The sequence below is a fragment of the Trachymyrmex cornetzi genome, unplaced genomic scaffold (assembly GCF_001594075.2).
Source record: "Trachymyrmex cornetzi isolate Tcor2-1 unplaced genomic scaffold, Tcor1.1 scaffold397, whole genome shotgun sequence".
In the NCBI taxonomy this organism is placed as follows: domain Eukaryota; kingdom Metazoa; phylum Arthropoda; class Insecta; order Hymenoptera; family Formicidae; genus Trachymyrmex; species Trachymyrmex cornetzi.
The window spans coordinates 33,955-46,414 of NW_017298713.1; the positions used below are offsets into that span (position 1 = coordinate 33,955).

The window sequence follows — 12,460 nt, forward strand, 5'->3', positions numbered from 1 at the left end:
CACGAAGGTACGATTGTACCATCGGCTTATATGTATTGTACGTGACTGCATGTATTTGCAGGGAAGGTCGTAAAATGTATAATATTTGAAAAATATATAAATAATGCCATATTGTTGTATCTCGAACTGCTCTAACCGAGCTGGAGAACTGTTGAAATATTTTACCTTCCCGAAAGAAGGAGACCTCCGAAAAATGTGGCTTAAAGTGTGCGCGAAGAATGAAAAAAAAATCAATGTAGATCATGGTAAGTCGATGAATAATACAACAAAGCAAGCGCCTTGCTATACGTTTCGCAGGCAATACAAAAACTAACCTCAAAAAATGAGGTTAGTTTTTCATCATTTACTGCATTCTTACGTTATATGGCTTATATGTCTATTTTTCATTTTTAATAAAAAGTACAAATCTTATAAATTAAATCTTGCCAATATTTTATGCGACATTATCACCATATATTTCTTTTATGTTAAATCATAAGTAATGCATTTAACAAATATTGTTTTCATTCTATTCCTACAACAAGCGAATCATAAAGCAATTACAATCGTTTTTTATACATTGTTTTCTGTATATATATAATCATAAAATGATATTATTATTAGTTATTATTTCTGATGTAAAAGTTTTTCCCACGTGCTTTATGTTATATATTACATGTAATAAATCACATTTTATATATTATTATACTTTTAGATCTATAGTTGAGAGATTTAATGTTGGCAAGGCCACAGCTGTAAGAACTGTGCGTCGTGTTGCAAAAGCACTTTGTCAATTGTCGCCAAGATATATAGTGGCCAAGAAATGATAAAATACAGGATATTATACTTGGATTTTCTCGTAAAAATGGTTTCCCTGATACAAATGGAGCCATAGACGGTACCTATATAACCATTCCAGCACCTAAAGAAAATGCAGAAGCATACATCAATCGAAAAGGTCATTCTATTCATCTGCAGGTAATATTTTAATAATGCTGTTATAATATCATTACTTATGTAATTTATTTTAAAATGTTATTACATACTGTGTACGGGTGTGTATATGTGTAGACCTTATAAATTGCTGTAATTATAACCAGAATATCTAAATCCCTGCCTAGTTTATTATATTATGCTTATTATTAGTAATGAATATAGCCGCAAGCAGCACATGATGCTTTTTATTACTGAATTACTAATTGGATAAGCATCTTGCTATTGTATTGGCTGCGGTGTCAGCAATAAAATGGTAAGATATCAACTGAGCTAGCAACCCAGCAGGAAAAAAAGCATTGTGTATCGCCGGCTTAAATAATTATTAATTAATGAAAGAATTTGTGTTGGATTTTGTACAGGCAGTATGCGATCATATAATGCAGTTCACGCATGTATATGTGGGAAATGTAGGATCAGTTCATGATGTTCGTATTTTTCGCTTATCAGCTCTCCAAGATTATATAAATGATCCCAACAAGTTTCCCAATAATACTCATTTAATTGGAGACGCCGCATATGGACTGCATCAACGTCTTTTAGTTCCATATGTGGACAACGGACACCTCACAGAACGACAAAAGAATTACAATTATTGCCATTCTTCAACGAGAATGGTAATAGAAAGGGCATTTGCTCTTTTAAAAGGACGCTGGAGAAGTCTCTTACAGTTACTGGCAATTAATCGTATTGATTTTACACCATATCATATATTAGCATGTTGTGTGCTTCACACAACATGCTAATATATGATTTGTTTATTAAAAAAAGATGAATTGAGATTAGAAGATGATGTTATTGTTTTTGATATAGAAGAAGTAGAATTACAAAGGGAAAGAATTAGATATAATGATAGAATTATTGCAGAAGCTAAGAGACTTAACATATGTAATAATTTAGATATGAGAAATGCTCAGAATGTTCAAAATGGATAAAGATATTTATACATATAATAGATAAAATAAAATATATTACGATAAAATAAAACTGCATAAATATATATTTAGCATATTTTAATACAAATTTATCTCATACTTATTTATTACATACATATTTATTACATACTTATAAAAGTGTTCGAATAAGAAAGTTTATTCAAACATAAACTTTCTTATTCGAACACTTTTCTTATTCAAAACGAAAACAAAACGTATGTAGCATGTATTATTACACTTTTATCACATCGTTATCACTTTTCTTATTAAAAAATAAAAATGGAATATATATTACATTTATATGATATTGTTATCACTAGAGACCCTTAAAAGAGAGACTCGCCAACTCATCATGTGACTATGGGTGATTCTGATTGGCTGGGGTATGGATGACGTGTTTCCCCTTTTTGAACATGTATACCATAACCTGCTAGAATACACATGTGAATTAAAGCAGCTTGTGTTGCGTGTGGTTCTGACTATTTTTGGTAAGTAAATTTATCACCTTTATGCAAAATTGTGAGAAAAAGTAATGTATATATTGTCACAAATAAGCTTTGAATTAATAAACGCTTCGTAGTTAAAAATAAGTAGTACGTAAGTTAAAGATACCTGTTTCATTAATAATGTGATTCTCTTGTCTTAGATTGGATTTTTATATTGATTTTGAAGATGCCAAATATATGCTGTGCAGCGAGATGTTTTAATAAATCCAGTGATGGATATGCATTAATTAGATTTCCCAAGGAAAATCAATATAAGAAAGCATGGGTAGACGCTGTTTTTGGAGAGACATCAAGATCCTTGAATAATTTGAGATTGTGTGAAGTGAGTATTCATCGTAAGAATGTTATGCAGGATCCGAATAAAAATAGTTTAAAAAGTGCTTCTCCATTTAATGCTTCCCTCATTTCAGGTTCACTTTGAGCCATCAGATGTATTGGTGGTAGGTTGCCGGAAAGAAATAAAAAAAGGTGCGATTCCATCACGTTTATGCCATTGTCCCTCTGAGAATTTTTGTAAGTCGCAAGCAAGAAAGCGGAAGAAAGACGAAGTTCATGTGTGTAATGTTAAAATAAGAAAAATATCTGATAATCATATTTGTCAAGCAGTTAACACATGTGAGCGTTGTTGCATTTCAATTAAAAACGTAGCTTGTCCAGTAACCAATCGTATCATTAAAAATGTTGCGAAGTTATCTAAGAAGCAATTGCATGCCATAAATCATCTATTCAATTGTCCATTTACTACACTTCCATTATCAATTAATGAAATTAAAGAAAGATATTCCATAAAGGAAAATTGCATTATGTCAAATACTGAAAACATCTGCTTGCCTTCAGATGTTTACTGTACAAGTCCTAAAAAAATTGTGAATAAACTGAGAAAGGAAAATAAATTATTAAAGAATGTTAGAAACGTTATGGAATTAATTTTGCAAAATAAGTTTAAATTTTAAAGTAAATTTTTTTGTAATATATTTTTTAAATATTCCAAATTGTATATTCTATATAGAGTATATTAATTAATAGTAAATTCGTTTGAAATGCACTCAGAGAACTTTAAAACCGTTGTACACAAATTGATGTAAAGATGTGTATTGAATATAAATACTCTATATATAAATAAATAAATATATATATAAATTCCATATATAAATTTATATTGAATATAAATACTCCATATATTGATTATTATTTAAATTCTCTGAACTATCTAGTCTCGCTTTGACATTACGTACATGAACTTCGTCTTTCTTCCGCTTTCTTGCTTGCGACTTACGAAAATTCTCAGAGGGACAATGGCAAAAACGTGATGGAATCGCACCTTTTTTTATTTCTTTCCGGCAACCTACCACCAATACATCTGATGGCTCAAAGTGAACCTGAAATGAGGAAAGCATTAAATGGAGAAGCACTTTTTAAACTATTTTTATTCGGATCCTGCATAACATTCTTACGATGAATACTCACTTCACACAATCTCAAATTATTCAAGGATCTTGATGTCTCTCCAAAAACAGCGTCTACCCATGCTTTCTTATATTGATTTTCCTTGGGAAATCTAATTAATGCATATCCATCACTGGATTTATTAAAACATCTCGCTGCACAGCATATATTTGGCATCTTCAAAATCAATATAAAAATCCAATCTAAGACAAGAGAATCACATTATTAATGAAACAGGTATCTTTAACTTACGTACTACTTATTTTTAACTACGAAGCGTTTATTAATTCAAAGCTTATTTGTGACAATATATACATTACTTTTTCTCACAATTTTGCATAAATGTGATAAATTTACTTACCAAAAATAGTCAGAACCACACGCAACACAAGCTGCTTCAATTCACATGTGTATTCTAGCAGGTTATGGTATACATGTTCAAAAAGGGGAAACACGTCATCCATACCCCAGCCAATCAGAATCACCCATAGTCACATGATGAGTTGGCGAGTCTCTCTTTTAAGGGTCTTTAGTTATCACTTCTCTTATTCGAAAATAAAAATATAACGTGTACTATACTGCATTAATTTTTATCACATTATTATCTTATTTATCACTTTTATTCGAAAATAAAAATAGAATATATTTAGCATATATTGAGTACTTTCCAGTTGATGACACAAGTCGACACAAGTGTCACTCTCTGAATGTTAACAAGGATAGAATGACGTTTGTATCGACTTGTATCGTCAAATGGAAAGCACCCATTGTCACATTTTATCATATTCTTATTCAGAACTATATAAAAACTTTCTTATTATCTTTAATTAATTAATTCGTTATAGGTATAAATGCTAATCAGACTTTGTTGTGTTACATATTCTACTTCTTATTTAAATTTAAATGTCTCTAAATTCATACAAAAGAATTCAAACCAAAAGTATTCTTTCATATTATAATATTGATTATCTTTTTCAGTGGAATAAGCCTGCTGGGGAAACCACTTTAAAAAAAACGCGTCAACAATAGTACCTCACGGGTGATGTGGAAAACTATTGTAAAGAACTCTAATTATATTATACACATTATATATTATTGCTACAATTATATTATTATATATAGAGCATATATTAATACATTAATAATAGAAAATTTAGTACTTAATTTTTTGAAAAAATAAAAATTATTTAGCAAGAAAGATTCTTCAATGACGGAAGATACGACCCTAGCACGTTTAAGATATAGGGACGCTCCTGAGCCAGAGCGTCACGTGAGCGGTCGGCAGCTCGGCCGCTGAGGCTCGAGTGGTAGTGGGGGTCGCTCGCCGGAATCAGCCCGAAATGTGCATCTAGTGCCAAGCCTGCATTAGGCAAATGGGAGTATAACGGTAGCACATAATTTCGTAAGTATAATGTATTTTAATAAAACATAATAAAGTGTTGATAATAGTACTTACGTATAGAACATATTTTAGTTTTATATGAAGATGGATCTTTTTTATTATCAACGATTTTATTCTCAGCACTGCATTTAGAAGATAATGAGGAAGTAGGATTGCTACTATCTAATATAAGGATGGGAGTCATCCATGGCTTTTTATTAAACATTTCGTTCATTACCTTGAATACAGCGAAAATTGATATACATCTTAAATATAATTAATATGTTCAACATATGTTTTTTCCTTCTATATTTACATCAAAATATTGCCAAATCCTATGACTGTTACCATTTTTTGCGTTATAGTCTTTAACACTTTTATAGGTATTTTTTAGACCTGTCATCTTACTTTTGCATTGAGAGCTTGTAACATTATATCCTTTCTCATTTAAATGAGAGGCAATCATGTTCCAAAATTTTTTCATAGTCATTTTTCCAAATTTGAATTAATCTTCGTGTTCTTTATACAACGTAAGTAATAAAAGAACTGCCTCATGTGGCCAACGAAAACTATCTGTAAAATAACATAGGATCTATATGTTTTTAGATCCTTTTTCATACGATTATAATTATAATCATTAGGAAATACTTTTTTCTTGAAAATCAAAAGCTTCTTGAGAAGATTCAGAAAACTCTTGCGTTGTTTGATTCATATCATAACATGCTGTATCATGAAAAAGTATGAATGATTTCGATCATTAATGAAAAACATATAAGATAAATACGAGGATATACATAAAGAAATAAAAATGTAAATAATGTAAGGTATACATCATACAAGGAAAATATAAATCATATAAAGTAAGACAAGGTGATACAATTTGAAACATGATACAATTCTGAATGAAATAAAATTTGAATCCAATTTTCGAAGTTCAAGTTTGATAACCTCTTCATTATGTGGAGGATATTAAAAGGTATCTCAAACGAGAAAAAAGCAAATTTGACCCAAGTAGCACATATTGTTCATATATATTCATATTGTTTATAATATATGTTATAAACACATAAATTTCTTAAATGTATTTAATGTTCCACAAACGTTTAAGAAACATATACAAAATAAACATGTATTATTGGGAGAACTTTAAAAATTGGATCTCAAATTTTATTTTGTTTAGAACTATATCATGTTGAAAATATGTACCACCTTATACATATAACATCAAAATGAATCATGTATTTAAATTTCAGGTCTAATTCTGAATAATTTCTTTATATACATGGTAAGAATTTCAAATAAACATATTTACCTGATTCAGTAATTGAATGACTTCGACTATTTTCAGCATCTTTGACAATCGTTGCTGTTTTTTCAGCACTCTTGGTAAATTGTGTCTCTTGGGCACTTTTAAAACGTTGTAAAAGTTGCGTTGCAAATACCATATCTTTGAAATAATAAAATTCGAAAATAATTTTTTCTAAATTAAATTATGTATATTTAATACAGATCATATAATGCTATTTATACCTCTATCAGCTTTAATAGCATCCTTTTCGGAAACTTCTAGGTTATAAATCGTTCCAGTATCTCCTTCATATAACCTTATAATTGGCATAGTTAATACAATTTTTATTTTTAATTGTAATATACACAATATACCACAGCACGATTTGTAATATAGCACGATGCCACGATATATAATAAATAAACTTAAAAATTAGCTTTACAGTGGCGTTTTTTCGTTATGCAATCAGAAGCAACCACGGCTAAGGCTATCTTCTTCAGGCAAAGGTCTTTTCTGAAGATATAGGCTGCGTTCAACAGACTCAACAGTTTTGCAACCGTTTTGTGATTCTTCGCCGAGATAGGATTATTCCTTTAAATCTAAAAGTATAATATCAGTGCGATGAATCATAAAACAGTTGCAAAACTGTTTGGTCTGCTGAATGCAGCCATACTTTCGCTCGTTTATTATTATGCTTTCCGGCGCTCTGTATATTCAAACCAAACGCTACAGTCAAACTACCTCTCTCTCCAAGCAGTAGCATTGGAAGCAATTGAAAGTAAGGTGGAAGTGGAAACCTATGCCGTCATACGTGCTATTGGGACACATTTGAAGTGCCATGTGAACCGGTTAAAACAACGCTCCAAACGATTCGAAGCGTTTGTAGTGTCAAGTGGACTGCACCCTTTGTTACGTACGTAGTAATACTTTAGTTAACTTTAACGCTCAATATCTCGGCTTACAGGGCAGAGCGACGCTTTTTTTTGCCAGATTCTTTCGTTTCGTGCAAAAACACATCGAATAAGTCTAATTTCATCGAAATCGGAACTAGTTCTCTGAAGAATTACCCTCATTTTATCTCTGTGACAGATTTCCTAACCTCAGTAGTTATTAACTTTAAGGGCCATTTCACACAAACTTGCAGAGCCGCATAACCATATTGCATAAAGAAAATTATCCAATCACATTTCTGTCATACAGACAAACATAAACTACGACTGGATGATTTTCTTTATGCATATGTTTATGCGACTATGCAAGTTTGTGTGGAATGCCCTTAACGGTTAATATCTCAGATCATAGGGCGACGCTTTTTTTTACTAGATTCTTTCATTTCATGCAAAAACGAATCGAATAAGCTTAATTATTTTGATTTTTGAGATGATTATGCTAAATTGTATAATTACCCTTTTTTCTTGTAAATTCTTTATCGATAATAATAATAATAATAATAATAATGATTGCAATTTCAAAAGGCTATAGGAGTCAACGCTGGATGTAATAAGCGATAATTACAACCTTGATCAAATATATTATCTGATACATATATCGACCTCGTACGTTTCGACTCTACTTCGAGTCATCTTCAGCAAATCAGTCATCCATCCACATAATGTGAAGAGATATTGTATCGCAAAATAATATCTCCAAACTCCATGCAAGCAATGACGTGGCTAATCATGATGTGAGACCCATACTCAAACAGTTACACAACTGAGTGGTGATGAGCAACTCTCTCCAACTAAAATTTTTTATATAAAAAATTCATTTTAGCACACTGTATAAAGGCTACTCACATGATGATCAGCTCACCTCGCATGTTCTCTACACACTTCCCATACTGAGACTTGTTGTTTTCACCTACATTTGGTGTGTTTCATATTTGACCGCAATGTTTTGAAGCATCTTTCATTATTTGATCGAACTTAGAACGGACTAGACGCTCGTTGTTCTTCGAGATTTTTCATATTTAAATTTTAACAAGTTGACGAGTTTAGACATTGAGTTCTTTGTAAAATGTTGTATAAGTTTACTCTGTATGGGAAGTGTGTGGAGAACATGCGAGGTGAGCTGATCATCATGAGTAGCCTTTATACAGTGTGCTAAAATGAATTTTTTATATAAAAAATTTTAGTTGGAGAGTTGTTCATCACCACTCAGCTGTGTAACTGTTTGAGTATGGGTCTCACATCATGATTAGCCACGTCATTGCATGCATGGAGTTTGGAGATATTATTTTGCGATACAATATCTCTTCACATTATGTGGATGGATGACTGATTTGCTGAAGATGACTCGAAGTAGAGTCGAAACGTACGAGGTCGATATATGTATCAGATAATATATTTGATCAAGATTGTAATTATCGCTTATTACATCCAGCGTTGACTCCTATAGCCTTTTGATATTGCAATCATTATTATTATTATTATTATTATTATCGATAATTAAAGGAGAACTACATATTGTGGTGCATTATTGTTAATTTATTTTTATTTTTATTTATACGCGAGGCTGAAAGATAAATTCTTTATTTTTACGTAAAAACGCATTGATTCAGTGTATTTTTATCAAAATTTGAGGTCATTGGGTTCTTAACATTTACCTTATTTATATGCCGCAGAATCTGGCTTGAAAAATTGAGTCTTTGGAAATACAAGATGTTCGAAAAATATACTTTGCTTTGTCAAGACTTCCTCAGTACAGCTGAGCCTTTCATTGACAGTAACATCTTGAATCAGCTAAAATGTAATTATGTACATGAAATTGATTCAAAACGTAAATTGAGTCAGACAAAGGACCTCAAAATGTTTATCAGATTACTGGAAAAACGAGATATTATGAGTTACAGTAATATACAGCCATTATGGTATATATCAAAAAGGTATATTCACAAGCCTGATTTAGAAAGCAAATTGCAAGATTATGAAAGTTGGCTGGAGGCTGTGTCACCATTATCTTTATGTAATATATATCAAAGTGAAGGTAAGTATTTTTTTAATTAATTTTTTTGATATTTTAGAATTTAAAGAATATTTATAAGATAACAAAATAGTTTTTATAGGAGTTTCGTTAAATATATAACATTATGCAAAGTTAATTTGAGAATTCTTAAATAACATAGTTGAGAATAAGATAATGTGAATAAGAATAGTGTAAGGATCACAAACTTCAAAAATATACAATTTTTAGTTTACTAATATTCTTAGAGCAACATGACTTCTCTTTATTTTATAGTAGAATTTCCATAACTTCTACTACGGGGGGCTATGAGAGTCACATTGTGTATTCCACAATACATGATTTCTGATAGATTGAAATTCTTATTCTCTGTTCTCTGTTCCCTGTTCCTTTTATTGTGCGGATCCCCTTAGAGAGATTCATTCGTACATTAGGGGCGGAGCATTAAAAAGAAATAGCATATATTACATCATTACATGTAGTGAGAACGTTTGCAAGAGAACAGATACCAACGCAATATAACCCATTTTAAGGGGATGCTATAGCCGTCTGTATTATCGACATTTCCACTCGGTGAAAAATCTCCGAATTGGATTTATGGATTGCAAAATTGTTATTACAGAATTAAAGTACGCACAAACAGGACCTCAGCTGCACTGGATTTTATGAGAAAATAGAAAAAAAGTTAAAAAGTTCACTTTTGGCTCGTAGAGCTGTTACCTCAGGTATATATTTGCTTGTTGTAAGAGTTTTAGAGTCCACATCTTAAAAATAAACATACAACTGAGGTCACATTACTGGAACAAACGATACCGAGTTCGTAGAATTAAGACTGAAAGTCTAGAAGAAAAGTTTTCTTACCGAGTGGAAAATACGTGTATACGGACCCAGTAAACAAGGTGACGTCAAACTTTGGTCAAAGAATGACCAAAAATGACCAATGTAATGACGTTTAAAAGACGGAAAAATGACGTACTAATGTCACGGACCGATGACGATTTTAAAGGGTCCTTTACATAAAAGTCGTAGACGGTCGTGGAGTCTTAAGTCGTAGGAAACTGACCAATTCTAATCGAGTATTCTCCTTATATTTGATTGTGATTGGTTGGTTTCCTACGACTTAAGACTCCACGACCGTCTACGACTTCTATGTAGAGGACCCTTAGACGTTAAAAAGACGTGATTTTATGACCATTTTGAATCATTTAATGACGTCTCAACAAACAATATGACATCAAATGACGTCTTAATAATGTCTTAATGACATCTCTAACGTCAATAAGACATCATTGAAACGTTTTAATGACGTCTTAATAACGTACAGGATTATAAAAGTAATATTGTATACAAAATTATATTTTATATGTTTTTCTAATCTTTTATTTTTTATTATAATTGTTATAAACTATATAATATAATATAATTTTATAGTATAAATTATATTGTAAATTAATAATTTACAATATAATTAATTTTTATAATTAATTACATTGTAAATTCTGGGAAATAATACAAAAGATGATCATGCTTCGAAGCATGAACTGTATTTTATAATTAATTAATTATACTGTGAATTATAGGGAAAAAAACAAAAGAAGTATTATTAAAAGGATAAACAATGCATTTGCTAAATAAATTATTAATTGGCCAAAGTAAATCTTGATAAATTTTTTGTGACAAAAATTTTTAATTTAGATAATTTACATGGATAAGAATATAAGTCTGAATATTCAACAAATTGTTTTTCAATAATATAAATTTGCCCTTCTGTTGTAATGACTATATTATGTATTTGAAGTTGAACCACTATATTTCCATCTGCCAAACTACAGTAAGAATCAGAACTATGATATGAATGAACTATTAAAGTTACATTATTAAATAATATAATGTTTTAAGATGATAATACAATCCTAGGATTGATTTACATCTTAAGATTGACTTAAGACAGTCTTAAATGTAAGAATCGACTATAAATACCTGTTTCGCGTCATGAAGTTGGTACTGAATCTTTCCTTGTGCACGAAAAGAATAAACTTCATAACACGATACAGGTCGGTATTCACAGTCGATTCTTACATTTAAGACTGTCTTAAGTCAACCTTAAAATGTCGTAAGTCAATCCGAGGACTGTATTAACATCTTAAGACATTATATTAGGTGTACAACTTTGCTTCTGCCGTTTTTTTTCCGAAATTCGAAGCTTTATTGTAAAAAACTGGTTATACATTTATGATTCAAAGCATTGTCCATCGCTAGCCACTACTTTCTCCCATCTTTCGGGAAGCGTACGAATCCCGCGTCGAAAAAACTGGTCATCTTTTGAGGCGATCCACGAATCGATCCAATTTTTTACTTCTTCATAAGACCGGAAGTGCTGGTCAGCCAGACCGTGTGCCATTGATCGAAACAAGTGATAGTCAGAGGGAGCAACGTCTGGAGAATACGGCAGGTGAGGTAGGACTTCCCATTTCAACGTTTCCAAGTATGTCTTGACCACTTTCGCAACATGGGGTCGAGCATTGTCATGTTACAAAATCACTTTATCGTGTCTTTCGTTGTATTGCGGCCGTTTGTCTTTCAATGCTCGGCACAAACGCATCAATTGCGTTCGATACCGATCGCCTGTGATTGTTTCAGTCGATTTTAACAGCTCATAATGCACTACGCTGAGCTGGTCCCAAATACAGAGCATGACTTTGGAGCCGTGAATATTCGGTTTGGCCGTCGAGGTGGAAGCATGGCCGGGAACTCCCCATGATTTTCTGCGCTTGGGGTTATCGTAATGAACCATAGACATATAAGATAGACCCAGCATCCGTATACTTTTCTATAGTATATGCTGGATTTGGCAGAACGGTGCGAGAGGCAAAATATCGGGGCAACCTGTCCTTCTCTGCGCGCGCATCTTGACAATCTTAACAAAATCAAAATGGCTGCCTACGTTAGAATTGTCTGTATTCTTTGCACC

The 12,460-nt window shown here is 31.7% G+C and overlaps 3 protein-coding genes and 1 pseudogene across 4 annotated transcripts in view; 2 read left to right on the forward strand and 2 right to left on the reverse strand.

Moving 5' to 3' along the window:
- Positions 1-1,907, forward strand: part of LOC108764156 (putative nuclease HARBI1) — a 6,045-nt pseudogene extending 4,138 nt beyond the window's left edge.
- A 3,128-nt stretch (positions 1,908-5,035) lies between these two features.
- Positions 5,036-5,736, reverse strand: LOC108764163 (uncharacterized). The gene is made up of 3 exons (XM_018512248.1): positions 5,557-5,736; positions 5,316-5,478; positions 5,036-5,219 (listed from the first exon to the last, which is right to left on the reverse strand). The coding sequence occupies exons 1-3, from the start codon at positions 5,728-5,730 to the stop codon at positions 5,047-5,049; spliced, it is 510 nt and encodes a 169-aa protein (XP_018367750.1). The 5' UTR covers positions 5,731-5,736; the 3' UTR covers positions 5,036-5,046.
- Positions 5,077-7,256, reverse strand: LOC108764164 (uncharacterized). Of its 2 annotated transcripts, XM_018512249.1 has the most exons (5): positions 7,202-7,256; positions 6,771-7,127; positions 6,553-6,687; positions 5,889-5,963; positions 5,079-5,813 (listed from the first exon to the last, which is right to left on the reverse strand). In XM_018512249.1, the coding sequence occupies exons 2-5, from the start codon at positions 6,856-6,858 to the stop codon at positions 5,746-5,748; spliced, it is 366 nt and encodes a 121-aa protein (XP_018367751.1). In that variant the 5' UTR covers positions 6,859-7,127; positions 7,202-7,256; the 3' UTR covers positions 5,079-5,745. The 2 variants fall into 2 exon arrangements, with proteins under 2 accessions (XP_018367752.1, XP_018367751.1); XM_018512250.1 differs by lacking the exon at positions 5,889-5,963 and having other exon boundaries at positions 5,077-5,813.
- A 69-nt stretch (positions 7,257-7,325) lies between these two features.
- Positions 7,326-12,460, forward strand: part of Fadd (fas-associated death domain protein) — an 18,709-nt gene continuing 13,574 nt past the window's right edge. Inside the window, exons 1-2 of the mRNA XM_018512251.1 lie at positions 7,326-7,441; positions 9,152-9,513. Of these exons, the coding sequence (XP_018367753.1) occupies positions 9,189-9,513 (325 nt within the window). The 5' untranslated portion in view covers positions 7,326-7,441; positions 9,152-9,188. The remainder of the gene's footprint in view (positions 7,442-9,151; positions 9,514-12,460) is intronic.